The sequence below is a fragment of the Taudactylus pleione genome, unplaced genomic scaffold (genome assembly GCF_031769625.1).
Source record: "Taudactylus pleione unplaced genomic scaffold, aTauple2 ptg000083l, whole genome shotgun sequence".
In the NCBI taxonomy this organism is placed as follows: Eukaryota; Metazoa; Chordata; class Amphibia; order Anura; family Myobatrachidae; genus Taudactylus; species Taudactylus pleione.
The window spans coordinates 11,034,957-11,051,756 of record NW_028284485.1 but is presented as its reverse complement, the minus strand read 5'-3'; the positions used below and the strand labels follow the sequence as shown (position 1 = coordinate 11,051,756).

At 38.3% G+C, this 16,800-nt stretch overlaps 1 protein-coding gene across 1 annotated transcript in view; it reads left to right on the top strand.

Annotated features, from left to right (window-relative positions):
• Positions 1-16,800, top strand: part of LOC148532140 (cadherin-10-like) — a 497,062-nt gene that overhangs the window by 148,580 nt on the left and 331,682 nt on the right. Inside the window, exon 2 of the mRNA XM_088468269.1 lies at positions 13,030-13,387. Within this exon, the coding sequence (XP_088324395.1) occupies positions 13,160-13,387 (228 nt within the window). The 5' untranslated portion in view covers positions 13,030-13,159. The remainder of the gene's footprint in view (positions 1-13,029; positions 13,388-16,800) is intronic.

Genomic DNA, 16,800 nt, shown 5'->3' with positions numbered 1-16,800 from the left:
TGGATGATTTAAGTCGGCGGTGCCCACACACCTGGATAAGATTTAGTAAGGCAACTTCCACACCTGGATAAGATTTGAAAAAGGCAACTTCCACACCCGGATAAGATTTAGTAAGGCAACTTCCACACCTATGAGAGTTTATATGTCAGCTACTCTCATGCACCTCTCTACAACAAAGACAACATGTACACCTGCTACTGTGTATAGAACGGTAAAGCTGCTTACCGAGCGGCTAGGCTAACCCTTGCACCTAGCCCTTAAGGATCATATGATACCCTTAACTTTGTTCAACAAGTATTCACTGTTACACACTTTTTTCCTGCGCAGAAAAATACACGTTAACCCAGCCATTGGTAATAGAAAAAAATGTAAACCTCAATGGCTTTCTTCAAACATGTGGCAGCACAACCATAAGTATGTATACTCTATTGTGCGACCAGTCGCATACACAATAATGCGACTACCTCACAACCATATAATGGCTTTTTAACTGCATACACAAAAGTGCGCCTTTTTTTTTCTATGCGCAAACCTGCGACTTAGCCGCGTAGTCAGTACTGTGACACCCCTTTAAACATAAGGTTCTATCAACAGAGGAAAACAAACTTTTTCCTCTATTGTCCCTGGATTCTAGTCAGCTCCCTTGATTCACACGGAGATGGATAGTGATCTTTCAGCACAAAGTGGTTGCAGGAAAACCCTGCATGTGGCCACTCCACCCTTTGCTGAAATATCGATGACCGTATGTACCGTGTGAGCAGGTAAGTGACTTCAATACGAGCCCCCAACTAACGATACTGGATCAGAACCTCTATACACACCTTCCTATACCTTCTAATGTCCTGCCTATACCTTCTAATGTCCTGCCTATACCTTCTAAGGATGACGCTAGTTTGCATACGCAGTCACACCATAAATAAAGACTTAGACGTGGAAACAGTGGTTCCAAAGCACAAGTGATATTCAGGTAAAAGTTCAGACAGTTACACGCAATTGATCAAGACACAATTTAGGCGCAAAAGGAAATTATACAGTCCACAAGTACAGTATACATAAGCAGGTGCTTCCAGATCCAGAGATAGGAATCAGCAAGAGACCCCTCGTCATTCAGCATTCAGCACGAAGACTCAGAACCAGCGTTCGTGAACTCATATTTATACCCCCCCCAGAATAAACAGGACAATAGGGAAGTCTGTTGCTGATATCATTGGTTTTCAGGGGTGAAGCATATGTTACAGCACATTTAACAGGCTGGTTCAAACAGACTCTCCCTGCATCTAACAGCTGGGGGTCTTCCTCTTCATGCCTCTCGTAGCATCCTAACAGTTGTTTCTAAAATATACATTGTGTTGCTTGTAGGATCTGCGATCCATAACTCGGGAATGCATGATGCGATCTCCCCACTGATAACACCGGAATACTGTAAAAATGATATGCATCAGTACAACTACAAACATGACTTGTTTAGCATGTATAATACCTTAGTTATCAAATATCTTTATTTCTCAGCATTTAAACTAACTGAACCAACTTAAATCATATACTTTAGAGCTTATTGAACCTTATGTGTGAATATGTGATGTGTGGGTATTCAGGGTTTGAAATAAGGACGCTAGTTAACTTACAAAGTCCTATGCATTCGCTAATATGCGACTAGTTAACAGCGCAATTGTGTGTATTAATGTGTGTATGAGAAATGGTGAAAGATGCAAATGCATGGTGCTATTAGTTTTATCGCCACATGTACTAAAATGTGAGTTTGCCGCGATTAAATTTTAACCTGAACTTGCCTTAGCCAATTATTCAGCTTCGACACCCCCTAGCACCGCTGCTAGTTCCGCCTTAGACCTAGCACCCCTCTCCCAGCACAGCATCCATCACCCAGCATTACAGATCATAGCATCAGGCAGCATCACCCATCACTGCTCACCCATAGCAACTAGCATCCACGGAGCTGTAACTAGACATTTTGGTGCCCTGTGCCAGCAATAACACCCCCCATATTTTAAATAGGGACAGCAAAAAAGGGGCATGTACACACAATAGTACCCCCAATTCAAATTATGCTACACAGTAGGGCAATCTTATTCGCATTACATCACAGGATAGTGTCCCTTATTCACGTTACCTCAAACATGAGTGTCCCTTATTCATATTACATCACACAGTAGTGTCCCTTATTCTCATTACATGACACTTTGTTTCCCTTATTCACATTATGCCACACAGTAGTACTCCTTTACCTTATACACATTAGCCTCACAGTAGTGTTACACAGTAGTGTTTGTTATTCACATTACACCACACATTATTTCTCCTTATTCACATTACACCACACTGTAGTGCCCTTAACACATGTAACCCAAGCAGTAGTGCACCTTGAACACATGATGCCACAAATTAATGCCCCTTACACATAATGCCTCACATTAGTAATGCCCTCATACACATATTGCCACATAGTAATAACCCTTACACATTATGTCCCACATTAGCAATGCCCTTATACTGTACACATAATTCTACACAGTAATACCCCTTACACATTATGCCATACATTATTACACCCCAATCTCCCTGCACCCCCTGCACAGCACTCACCCGGCCAATAAAAATGTGACCTTATCACCTCAGCCTGCCTGGACTCTCGAGAAATTGAAGCAACCATGCTTGAGCCCAGCACTGTGTTTCCCTGCAGACAGACTCACCCTGCTGGACTACACAAAGGCCCATGGGAGGAGGAGTTGCTGCAGCTGGGAATGTTTAGCAACATTCCTCCAGTGGCCATTTTTGTTAATGCCCACTGCCCCCACTGTCTCTGCTCTCTGTTGTTGCTGGCTGTAAAGGCTCCTGTCTGATTGGAGCTGGGCTGACAGCTCCCTTTGGGTAGAGAAGCCAGAGCAGAGCCGCCAGTGCTGTCCACCTGTCCAGGTCCTGCCACTGACTGCTCTCAAGCTGAGCTGGCCCTGGGCTTGGAATGCATGCCCCTAGGCATTTGCCTAGTTTACCTATGCCTAGGGCCGGCTCTGCCAGCAATTCCTCTAAAGCTCATGCAAATATAGCACCCAGCTGTTTTTATTTACCTGTGGGAGTAATCTCCATCACATTATTTATACAGGCATTGAAGTAGAGCAGGTTTGGGCATCCTGTGGCTTTCCAGGTATTGTGAAACTACAATACCAAGCATATCCCATTGTATTTCACAGAGTGGCTCAGTTTGCGGGAGTCTCACGCTGTATGGCATATGGATGCTAGGTGTATGAGGTCACATTAATATGATGTAAATGGTGTTGTTGCTGCTGCCTCAAAGAAACTGCAAGCAGAATGTGCAATCACTGTATGTGATTTCCCCCATATATCTTGTCTTTGTTACACATAGTATTTAAATAATGCATCAGATTTATTTTACAGGGTGTTTCACTCACTATTGGTCCCAAAGTTATTTTTTATCATTTTTAGTAATTGACGTAATTTAGTGAAAGTTGACACAGCCTCGTGTCTGTGTGCTACTGTACATGCTGATATGTACAAGTACACAACTGAACAACATATATTTATTGTCCAGACATACAAGGAAAACTGAGTCGTTAAAGGTTCATATTGGCACGTAACACACAGACATGATAAATTTGGATGCCTCAGTACACAACACCACTGTCAGAAGCAGATATTCCTACTGATTAGCAGTGGCAGCTGCAGATATGGGGCTGCAGCACTGTACAAAATTCAACCACACAAACTGCCGTCGTCCCTTACTGACTTAGGGTGGTGAACATCTGGTCTTCACTTTGCACATGCGTGAACAGCTTGCCTGGATACTACACTTTCAACACTTAATGTGACTTCCTCAAGTTTCTCATAGACCAAGGTATGTATGTGTCAAATTTTATTATATTTCATAAATTACTTTAAAAGCTATAAGAAAAACTTTGGGGCCAATAGTGAGTGAAACAACCTGTAGATGTGTGCATAACACAAAGTGATCCAGAAGCCTACCTAATTTTGGTAAGAAGTTATAATGTGACATCAAACATACAAGAAGAATGAAATTAATAGCTAGAGTTTGCTGATCAGTTACTGTGAGAGCGCATGATATTCCAGTACAGGCAATAAAAAATTAGACAGGATTAGTAGGCTGAGAGAATAATCCGAGGATTTATGACTCATGGACATAGCAATACTGATATATTAGCTAATGGAGGAGTCAATACCAGGGAAAAAGCAACCAGGCTAAAGTTACAAGTAAATTTTTTTTAAAATTGGTATAAAAAAAACTCACAATAAATGTTCTAAAACTCTAGAGTACACATATCAAGCCAAATACAATCAAGGTGAATACAGTAGGTTCAAATATGTTTGAGTCAATGAAAACAAGTTTGAGCTTGCTAAGCTTGTATGGCTAAATTGTATAGCATTTGTTTTTTATTGACAAAGGCAAATACAAGCATAGTAATGTTTTCTATTCTAATAAATAAAAACATTGCAAATAATAGATGAAGCTGATATTTGAGCATGCATAGGCAACATTTTATAAATCTGTGTCTGTCAGATAACTTTGAGTCCCTTGAATCACTTAAACTTTTTCAGCGTGTGTTTGCTGTGACACAATGAGATCAGAATGTACTATACAGTACAAGTGGGCAGCACAAGGTCATAGACCAAGACAAAGATAGAGACAAGGATGCAGAAAGTACAGAACTAAGGATACATATCAGAGCTGCTCACAGAGAAAGGTCACACGATATACCTGCAACTTCAAGTCTTTAAGCAGGACTGACTTAAGCCTGAATGCTGCTGGGAATCTCCATGTTTTAATCTGTACAGTAATTATCTACTCATTACCAAAGAATGCTGTTTTGGATATGGACATTGGAGTATTGTTCTACAAAAGCACACAAGTCGTTGGTGTAGATGAGTGTTTGCAGTCACTTCATCAAGTGACAATGTCAACTTTTTTTAATACCGACATCAGAATGTCGACAATCATGATGCTGCTATGGTTAAAATGGCAATGTCGACATTTCATATGTTTCAGGTGTCAACATAAAATTCTGACATTGTCAAAATGTTGAGGGTTAGAGATAGCAGCACAATAATAACACATTGATAACATTTTAAAAAAAATGTCATTACATAAGTGCTGACATGCTGAATGTCAACATGGTCAATGTTGACATTATGAGCATGGTGTCATGATCAATGTCAACAAAACAACCAGCCAAATTGTCATCGTTCGTAGTTAATGTTGATATTTTGACAGTCAATACAATATACCACACCTTTGGAAGAGGAGTAGGGTTGTGGAGGTGGATTGCGTACCTGGCTGTATGGTATATTATAAAGAAGCCAATATTATCATAATAAGTGTCATGAATTGGGTTCTTAGCATCCCTTATAGACTGAGACATTTGTTTATTTCATGTTCAAAGACATGCCAGGGATACCTCCATGTGATTACCGGGTGCACCTCTGTGCTCACCTGGTCAGTCAGGCCAATGGCTATTCACCACTCCCTATTTAATCCTGGAAGTAACACATTGCCTGAATGTGTTCCTTCCCAGGATAGTTTTAGGTTCCAGGTTCATTCCTTGTGTTCTGGTATTGTGTCTCCTGTTACTTCCATTGCTACTTCATGGACTACTCGCTGTTTACAATCCACAGCTAGTAGTGCCCGTAGCCGTTACCTGCATTCCACTGTGTATTCATCATCTGTCAGAGCCACAGCTCCTATGCTGCATACAGATTTACTCTCCTGCTTCCTTACTGAACCTGCGTGTGCAGCTGTGATTCATTCCATCTGCCTCTAGTGTTATATATGAGGACCCCATTCTACGTCAGTGCCACTGAGACAGTGCATGCAAGTTACCTGCACTCAGTTTTACTCTGTGCTCTGTGGTTCACTTCAGGTTATATGGTTAAACTATTGTACTGACTATTGTATTGGTTTCCCTATACTGTGTGCTATTGTCTTGGGCTGGTTCTGAAAAGGGTGCTGGTTCCACGGCAAGGGTTCAGTGTGCAGTTTACAGTCTGTACATGGAGGTGTTCATTAAGCTGTATTATTTATCTAGACTCTCAGTTTCTGAGTTCCTTACTGGGTTCCAGTTCCAGTTCTTGCGTCAGAGCAGTACCAGAGTTTCAGCTCCCTCAAGCTGTACTCTGACTACATAAGACTCCTATTCCTGGCCTGAATTCTGAGTTCTAATCTATATATAACATATGGGGCCAAATGTAATAGGGTGAGAGTTTAAAAAAGTGAGAGTTTCTGACACTTTTTAAACTTTGCCAATGTAATAGAGTCCAAAAACAAAGTAACAGAGCGAACTTGCATGTTTTTTTTATGACTTAAAATACCCTCACGATTTAAAATCTCATTCAGATGTTTTCCCAGTTTGAAGATAAAACTCAACCAATGTGAGAGTTTACTGCTAAACTCTCACATTTTCTAAACTCTCAACCTATTACATTTGGCCCATAATGTTCTGAGTTCTGGAGGTCACCTTTGTCCCTGGAGTGTATTCCTGGTCTTGCTGGTCTTTGCAGGTCCACTAGGTAAGGGGTAGCCCATTGAGCCTGGTATGTTCACTCCGGTTTCAGCCCAGTATCCAAGCATATCACAAGCCTGTAGTCCCTACATTGTCACTAGTGTGCTTACACTGTTAGAACCCATGAGCCAAATATCATCAAGCCTCCACATTTCCTATGCACATCCATCATACAGTACCTAAGGGTCCCGGGCCAGATCTACCAAATACTAAAACCTTGACATTAAGTGGAAAATTCATATGTTTTATTAATACTTTCAATAAAAAAGAAAAATAACAATGAAAAGGGAAAAGAAAGACAATGCAGATGAGAGTGGTTAAGGTTTTAGGTGTTTGAGTGTATTGTTGGAAATCATTTAGTGAAAAGGAAGAAATTGTAATATGTGATGGATTGAGGTGTAATAAAATAAAAGGGCAGGAAAAAGTTGATTAATAATATAGATACAGGATGTGGTGGTAGATACTTAGGCAGATGTAAATGTAGACTGACTGAAATAATAAAGTGAGTTTAAATGAAATGTTTTATTTTCTTTGAGATTAGATGTTTTAAGTCAATGTAAGTGACATACTGTTTTGTGGATAAACAATTCAATTTGGATTGAGTGTTGTATATTGTTATAATCCACTGTTAGGAAGTGCATGGATGAAAACGGGGTTTATGGTAGATATGTGTGAAGACCCCTGTGTTTTGGTTTTGGCAAAACCACCTTCAAATGTTATGGTTTTGGTTTTGTAATTTGGTTTGGATTCCATTTTGTTTTTGGATTACTTTAAAATTGATAAAAACAACTAAAGTTATGTAATTCTAGGCTTATCATACTATAACTTTAAACTGGGGCACTCATGAACTACACAGGTTCTGTGGTTGATTAAAACCAGGTGAAATGCAGGCTTGAAATCAGCCAGCCACAGAACCCATGTAATTCATGAGTTTCCCGGTTTAAATGGATAGTATGGTAAGCCTGTGTAATTTAGACCTGTTTACATGCAATCCAAAACCTGAGATTCGATTTTTAAATCCGAGTTACAAATTTACAGCAATCCCAAGCTGGGACTGGGTTCTAGTTGAAACTCCAAAAATGATCCGAGCCAAGACTCAGTTCAACTCGGACCCCCAAAATTCAGGTGTGTTTGTTTTTCGGAAAAAACTGAACCACACATCTCTGGTTTAGGTAGAGTGATAAGCGTGGAGAATTATTTGGAAGGAGATTCTTATGAAAGTATGCTAGAGATTACATAGAATAAATAAAGAATAATTTAATATATTACAAAAGGGATGATAAAAATTTAAGAAATGTGGAAAATTATATAACTAAGAAAGTAAATATAGTTAGGATTCAATATAACATCATTATTCTAAAAAATATATATATAAACAATAAAAAATTAATTCTACTACAAAATAGCAATCAGTTTTTCAAACTGTGACTTTATGTAGCTACAAGATTGTTTTAAATACATTTCATTGCCACCTGTCGCAGGTTTAAATATTTTAAGACACATAGTTCAACCTGCTGCTTCCTATAACATTACATGACCTCTGTTCTTCACCAAATTAACACTTTACTATAGGTGTTATGCTGAAATCAGGTGAATCTGACATTAGGTTGCTTAGTGATAAATTGAATATAGTATCAAGAACCAATTCATAAAATTGCAAAACAATTGTCAAAAAATGTGTCCATGATACACTTCAAGGAATATGAAATGAAACCTACCAGTTTAGAGTCAGACTTGTGCACAAAGCATAATTTGAGATTTGGGGGTAAATTTACTAAAGTGAGAGTTTTTAGAAATGGAGATGTTGCCTATAGCAACCAATCAGATTATAGATATTATCTTCTACAAGGTGCTAGTTAAATGTTAAGTAGAATCTGATTGGTTGCTATGGGCAACACCTCCACTTCTAAAAGCTCTCACTTTAGTAAATTTAAATTGGGTATAAAAGAAAGGCACAGAGTAATAAATTCCAGAAGGAATATTTAAATTTGACACTATTATATCTTATTTCCAGAATGCTGCTGGTTCTTGAAATAGGGAGAAATAGAGCTGCCATTTCCTGTCCCTAGCAGTCTGTAGAACATCTGGGTACTGAATGACATCAGTATTTACGTACACACAAATTTTAATATTGCTGACTAGTGCAGTGACATCCCTCCCTGCTGAGACACCCAGTGTGGGGATGGCTGTAGTGCATGCGGTGAAGCCGCACACCGGTAAAAAGGAACATGGCCATGTGGGCAGGGATTGTGGCTTCCGTAGCTTCATGACCAAATCCCCCATTGTAATCACTATGGGGGTGCCCGGGAGGTGCAAACTACCCCCGGTAACCCCCTGTGCAGTGAAGGCTCCCTCACTATGTCAGAAGCCAAGTGCTGCACATAATGCTACAGTGCAGCACCCAGCTCCTCTCACTGAGGAGGCGTCAGTGGGTGACACCTGGGTGCAGCCCATACACCTCGCACACTCCTTGTGATGCCGCTGGACTAGTGACAGCCCATGTCAGTGCTAGACACACCAATACAATTGATTTCAGTCCATCTGCTAATTGGATGATTAGATAGACTGCATCTTGAATTACAGAAATATTCAATCATTTACATTTAGGTATAAATTAGGTCACTGACAGTTGCAAACAGGGTTTCCAAATAAATGGTTACAGAAGCAATGGTAAAAAAGTCTAACCAGAATAATAGTGCATACACAGAGTCAGATTTGTCAGATCATCGATTTCGTTGAACGATAACAATGAACGATTGAATGAATTCTGACAGTATTAAAATTAATGAAATCGTCCAAATCTTACTGCAAACACAGTCGATGTCAGATATCGTTATCTGACATCCAGGAACGCACATCGTTGGCCGATGCATGCCCAACATATCAAAGATTTGAACGATTGAGCATCATTATTTAAATATTATCCTCCTCCCCTGCAAATACAGCAGTCCTCTGGCATCATTTATTAAATATTATCCCCCCCCGCAAATACACGAATACAGCAGCCCTCTGGCATCATTTACTAAATATTATCCTCCCCTTCCCAAAGGCAAATGCAGCAGTCTTCTGGCTTATTTATTAAATACTATCCTCCCCCCCTGCAAATACATGCAGCAGTCATCTACCATCATTTATTAAATACTACCCCCCCCCCTGCAAATACATGCAGTAGTCATCTGCCATCATTTATTAATTATTATCGTGCGGCTCCAGGAATCGTCGTCACTGGCAGTACTGGACACAGTGTCCCAGCAGAGAGCGCTCTCATCCACTCACATTACAGGTCACGGTGCCGCTATAGGAACTGACTGGTAGTGGCTTGCACGCTGCAGCTCCCCCTACAGCCCACCAAGGCAGTGTCTCTTTAAAAGTTATATTGTTCAGCTGCTCGCCGGGCCAGCGGGCATGGCGGTTTTCTAGGTACTCGGAAACCCCCCTGCATGCGTGGGTGACTGAGGAGGAAACATAAAAAAAATAATAGATTACTTTGGGTGGACTACTGTAACACATTTATGAAGAACTCATTTTCTTTTTATCTATCTGTAAATAGTATACCAGCAAGAGAAATAATTTACATTCATTTTAATTATTAAGCTAATATATATGTTTTACTTTACCAATAAATTACAATAGCTTAAAATTATTATTTCATTTTGGAAAACAAGTGGAATATTTAGATATGTGCTAGACAAATGGATTGGAGAATAAGGAGACAAGTAGATGTAGCCAATGTTATTGTTCATTTAACATATTTTTAAATGTTCCTTGAACTCAGGCAGTTTGTCAAGTGATGCATAAATGCAATGCATATCAATGGTACTCTCTAAAGCCCTTGTTTATTATTATTTGTTTGATTAACACTGATGAATATTCATTCTCTTAAATCACTGAAGACTTGCACAGGATGGTGGGTGTATTTGTGCATGCAGATTGAAGCACTGAGTATCCCCTGATTGGTAGACTAGGTTGGCTCATTGTGCATGTAATCAATATTTTATATTTAAAAATGGATACTACACTGAGCTATCATTTATTCAAGTTTCAGTAAAATTAAATGAAATACACAGTAGATATTTTATATATGCTCTAGTGAATTCTTCAATATATATTTTATATAGTTTTCTGTAAATTGTAATATTCCCATATTCTACAGAATAGGAACTTCTATTGTAAAGCTATTAAATGATAGTGGGTGACTCTAAGGCACTTATAGATAAAGATCACAGGTTCCAGGCATACACATGAAAGGCACGATTACAAATAAATATGTATGGTAGAAAGAGGTTTGGACTGGAAAATAAACACAATACTACATTAAAGGCATACATTTATAGACTACATTTTTTTATAATTTATTTTTATGTTAATATCAACATCCTCATTCCCCACCATTGTCTATGTCATGAATAATAATAAAATCACACCTACATTCCTTTTATGCGTTAGCAGACACCGATCATATAATCACTCTATAATGAGATGCACCTGAGCTCTGCTATTTTTCCAACCTCTCCACTTTTCCCAGCAGTATGCTAGAACTCCCCTAACACAAGGCTGTTAGAGAAATGCCCCAGTATATCTGGAATAGGTGAGATACTTCTATACTGTCAGAGCAACAGTGGCAAATACATGATTTCTAAAGGAGGCTTTCCAAATGCTTGATTTTATGAGTCTGGCCAGTCCTTGAAGAGGGCATAACTAGCACTTATCCAGCTTTAATACGCGTCATGCAAAGTGTTTTGAGTGTCATAATTCCAGCATAAACAGGATCAATGATCACACTAAGCCATTAAATGCAGCAGTAGGACCATCCTGTCTGGGCTGAATGTTTTTGTTTCAGATGTGGGCTACATTCCAGAGTATTAGAGTAAGTCCGGGAGTCTGGGGGAACAGCAGAAGAACCTAGCAATTCTCTGGACATATATGTACATATTGGTCACATTATGCACTGGATAGTGTATTATTATATGGTATTAATAATAACCCTATAGATGGTCTATAGCAGTTCACCCCTAACAGTTCATGTTTTCTAGATCTCCTAGTTGATGCACAGGTGTAGTTATTACTGGCTGACACATGTTAAAAGATCCAAGGGTGGTGTTAATAATTTAAGTAGCGATACCTAGAAGAACATGCAGCATTAGTAATATTCTACTATATTACTATTTCTATTGTGGACATGGTGTGGGCTGGGGAGGGGGGTTTCCAGGCAACCAGAACACCCCCCCTTCCTGCATTTGCCTGTGACCACTGAAAAGGGAAGATAAACACTAAAAATGCAGAAACAAGCACATCTCCTGCATGATCTTCATGACTATTGGGCTATCAGCAGCAACATTTACTATGAAATTGAGTTGAGTAGGCTGCTACGGTGCATAAGTAGAGTGTTGTATCATCATAAAACAGAATTTCAAAGTCAATCATTTACAGAAAAAACATTATAAATACACATATTGTTTCAACACATACTGTAGAGTAGAAATCATGAGTTAGCAGCAATTAATATATTTAAACTTGTAATATAAACCAAGTATGTATTGAGTATGAGATGGGGTTTGTGATCTCTGGGCGTTTCAGGAGGGAGACTGGGATGTGACCTAAAGTGATAACAAAAATGGGCCATTTTATGGGTGCGTTGTGAGAGTGTCCTAAATTGCAAAATCCATAGCTTCAGTGCATCTTTTGTTGGATTTGAAGTGTGTAGCTAGAGTAGACCCTAGGCTGCCACAAATGTCGATGGTGTGACCGATGTTGAGTCAATATTGGAATGTTTTCAATCTCTACCACAAATGTACAGACCACAGAAAGTGGGAGTCTCAATGCTCGTAGACATCATCACACCATTGAGAACAAGGGAAAGCTAAGATTAGCATTTGCATATTCCTGCATATGCTATTGCGAGAGAGACTGCAAATACAGCTGCATTACTAACCTTCTGTGAATCAGACCCTTATTGAGAAATCTAATACCTTCATGTGTTTTTAGAATAATTTCTTATTCATGTAACTTGTGCCTGTTTTTGTTTATATAATATTATTAACATCAATAACATTCATTTCAAGTCATTTACAGTCAATTTAGTCCACCTCACAGGACCTGAAATCACAAGGGAGGGACTTAAATGCAATTCACAATAGTCGAGAACCAGATTTTAGATCCAAGTTCTGAACTTACGAGAAGACCCAAGTTGGGACTCAGATCAACTCAGAACCCAAAAGTTTGAGTGTATTCGGTTTTCAGCAAAATCAAACCACTCACCTCTACTTTATATATCTCACTGCTTATAGTTCAACTTCTTTTACAAATTTATTTCAGCAACACATCCTCAAATAGAAAAAAAAATAGGATTGACAAAGAATTAAAAAAATTAGTCTTGACTATTACAAGCTCCCGTCTCTAATAAAATGTGAACACGTTTTGAAATAATGTTTATCATGTTTCAATGCATATTATTTAACATTTCTAAATATATTTTGTTTTTCAGATGTAACAACATGGGACAACAAATGATAAAGGCACTATTAGAGAGAAATCCCAACTAATGAGAAGCTACAACAATTAAAGTTCAAATTTACTTCATTATTTTATTTAATCTGTGTTGGAAAACTGAAACTATGGTATCTTGTTCATTACTAATTCTTCTGCTTTGGATTTGTAAACCAAACCCTTGTCATACCGAGCTCTTCTTTAAGAGACCCTCTGATGAACAACCTCAAGAAATATTGCGACATTTTTCAGTGAATGATGGCAAACTACTAAATCGACATAAACGTGGTTGGATGTGGAATCAATTCTTTTTGTTAGAAGAGTATACTGGATTAGATTATCAATATGTAGGCAAGGTAGGTACTATGGTGTTTTTATACTGTATAATTTTTCAAATGTGTTTGTTAATCAACATATTTCACATGAGATACAACATGTGCTATTAATCAGAGTACATGTACCATAAATAACTTGACATTTTTCTACACTGTTTAATAATGTCCTGTCATTTGAATGTCTCAAAAATTAGGATTAATAAATGGAAAACATATGAGCAATGCAATTTTAAACATGCCTTACTGATATGCCACACAAAATCGATATACTGTGTACTTTTCTAGACAAATACACACTATAATCAGATGTGAAATCCATTGACCTCCATAGACCATGAATTCAAAGAGCTAAATTCAAAGAGCTAAATTTACAAAAACTTCTAAAAAGGAAAGTGGAGGTGTTCTCATAGCAACCAGTTTGATTATACAGTAGTTGTCAGTTCTCTATTGCATTCTGGAAAATGATAGACATAATCTGATTGGTTGCTATGGGCAACACCTCTTCCTTTACATTTTTAGCCAATTTTGTAATTCTACCCATTATACCTTTGTGTGATCTTGTTTATTTGCTTTCTATACAATGTCAGAGTGTTATTCAAAATACATGACTGTGCTGTGTAAATAAATTCCTTAGCAAATAATCATTCAATATCAATGTTAATTTGTACCTGATTTTTTAACTATTTTATTTATTTATTTGGTTGAGGGCAAGTTTTACAAATATTATATTACATTTATTAAGAGGCATTTTGATACAATTGGAGCTTGCATTATTTTAATTTAATGTATTATTAGTTTCAATTTGTATTGTTATGTCAACAAATCTTTTTGGGATTTCTTTAATTATCAGATATTTTTTAGATCTTTTACTCTGTCTTCAAGACATGGCTTTGTTCCTTTGAATATCAGAGGTCACTTATCATTTTACTAATTGTAGCTGAAAGAATATAGATGAAACATATGTCTTTCTGACAAACATACAAACATACATCATCCCCCAAAACTGCAGTAGTTTAGAAGTGCATGGCATGATAGACGCCCAAGTGACCAGATATTCAATAAACCCTAACAGAAATATTCTTGATCAAATACTCCTTTTTTCTTAGTTGTGAACAGCCTGTGATGGGTTTTTTTATCCTTACTACTTGGTCATGCTAATGCAATGTAATATGTATAACGGATTTTGAGCATCATTGTACCAAGTATAAAATACGCTCCCAAGATTTTCTCCATTTATACTAAAAAACAACAAAGCATGTGTTGTATGACTTATTTATAATAGATGGAGTACAAGTTTAGGGAAAAACAGCATTGAGGCTTTAATTAAATAAAACATCCCTTATTTGTAGTAGGCAAACTTCATAATCACAGTGGTGGTGACTCTCTTGTTGTATTTGGACATCAAACTGTATATGAAATGGTAAACAAATATAAAACCACAAATGGTGTATCATGTTGTTTCAAACTCTCCTGTTGGCATTCATTCCTGGTAAAGTGCTGCAGTTGTAAGAAATCTAACACCCTATCATTTCCAGCAATACCGCTTAAATATGCGTATTTCCTTCTCTGGTCAGTGACTATCTTTATGGAACAGCCTCTTGCAAAAATATCTTTTATCCAAAAAACACTATGTAGCATAATCCATTTTTAATCAAGAGAACATATAACACAGGTCATGAAATAAACTTACTGTACAAATAAATGTATACAATTCCAAAATATCTGAAGTACATTACTACCAGCTAGGATGAATAATCAAGCATGTATTAGCAGCAGGTTGGAAGCAGCCAGGGTGCCTTCACTGCTTAATTAGAAATCACACTGTTTATCTGAGAGTCTACAGATGCTGGTGTGTTTAATTCATGCACCATCTCACCAATGCATTTTGATACCAAATGTCAGGGAATTTCAAAACACACTGCAGGACTTTTATCACCAATAATAGTGTACCGGAGAGTACATTTGGACCACATCAGAAACACTCAGATCTTTCCCAGCCCCTGACATGCCTACTTCAAGTTTAATGTACAGTATACAAGGATGCAATTTGAGCTCCAAAATTTTTAAGGGAAGAATAAAGGACCCCTACAGACTGTGCATAAGTTGTTCTTAAATTATGTATAGTGCTTAATTTTTATAATAGCAAATGGACATTAGAAAGTTATTAGGTTATTTTTAATCCATGGGTAAACACGCCAACACTATGCCTGATTCATTGGTCAAGATATAAAAATGGAAGAGGCACACCCCGCTCAAACCTTGACGAAGATCCAATTGGGATCAAAATGCCTCAGTGAGAGGGTGCATGGTTCAGACACACTGTAGACTGTAGGCTCTCTGATCCAGAGAGGGATTTCTGTTCAAGCAGTGATGGGGCCCCTGGCTACATTCTGATACACACTTGATTATTCATTCTATCCAGTAAAATGTACTTCAGATATTTTGGGATTTTATACATTTATTTGTAAGTTATTTTGGTTGATACTGTTGTTTTCTGTTAATTGATTAAAACTCTATAAAACTACAGTATGAAGTGTTTTATTTGTTTATGGGAATATCAACATACTGTATCCTTGGAAGAGGCAGTTCACTAATGATAGCCCCCACATTCAGGACACTACCTCACTTCTTGAACACTGATTATAATGAGCAGCTAGTCTGCAAATGTAATGCAGTCTCTCAAAAGTCTCAGACCTGTCTATCACAGGTATGAACATGGTCTTCTGGCCTTTACACAAAATCTCTTATGGTGCTCCCTGCCTGGCTTGCAGTTCTGGACACTGGCCTCTGGAGTGGTTTGGCTGCCACAACTTAAACACAGTCAGAGATTGGTGGGGCTCCCTGCATGATCGCAGATCTGGACACTGGGCTCCTGGCCCCCACTGGCCTCCAGACACATTGGACTCTGTGGCTGCTACAGTCCCACTTGGACTTTCTCCTCCATCAGCCTAACTGTTCTGTCTCATTAGCCTCACCTGAGCTCTGTACACAAGGCATCCTCTAGGTGTGGTCACATTTCCTTTTGCTACCCTGTGTGGGTGTATCCTTTCACCCAGACACAGAATCCATTGCTCACTATAAACACCTAGCGTGATATTGCCACAATATAAATATCATATATATGTAATTGCTTACTATATATATTTCATATATATAGTAAGCTATTAGGGAACGGCAGCACTCCAAAGAAACACAAACATTAAAAGCTAGGTCAGACTTTCGATAGTCTGACCAAGACTGAAACATTGAAGTAAACTCTAGTGAGGACCCAGCTTTAGATGTTTGTGTTTCAATGGAGTGCTGCCATTCCCTATATATATATATATATATATATATATATATATGTGTGGACAGTGAAGAGGGAGGATGGGGGTTGCTGTGCTGGTGCTGCTGTTGTCCATAGGGGCTGTGCCCAAACTCCATAGGGGCTGGCT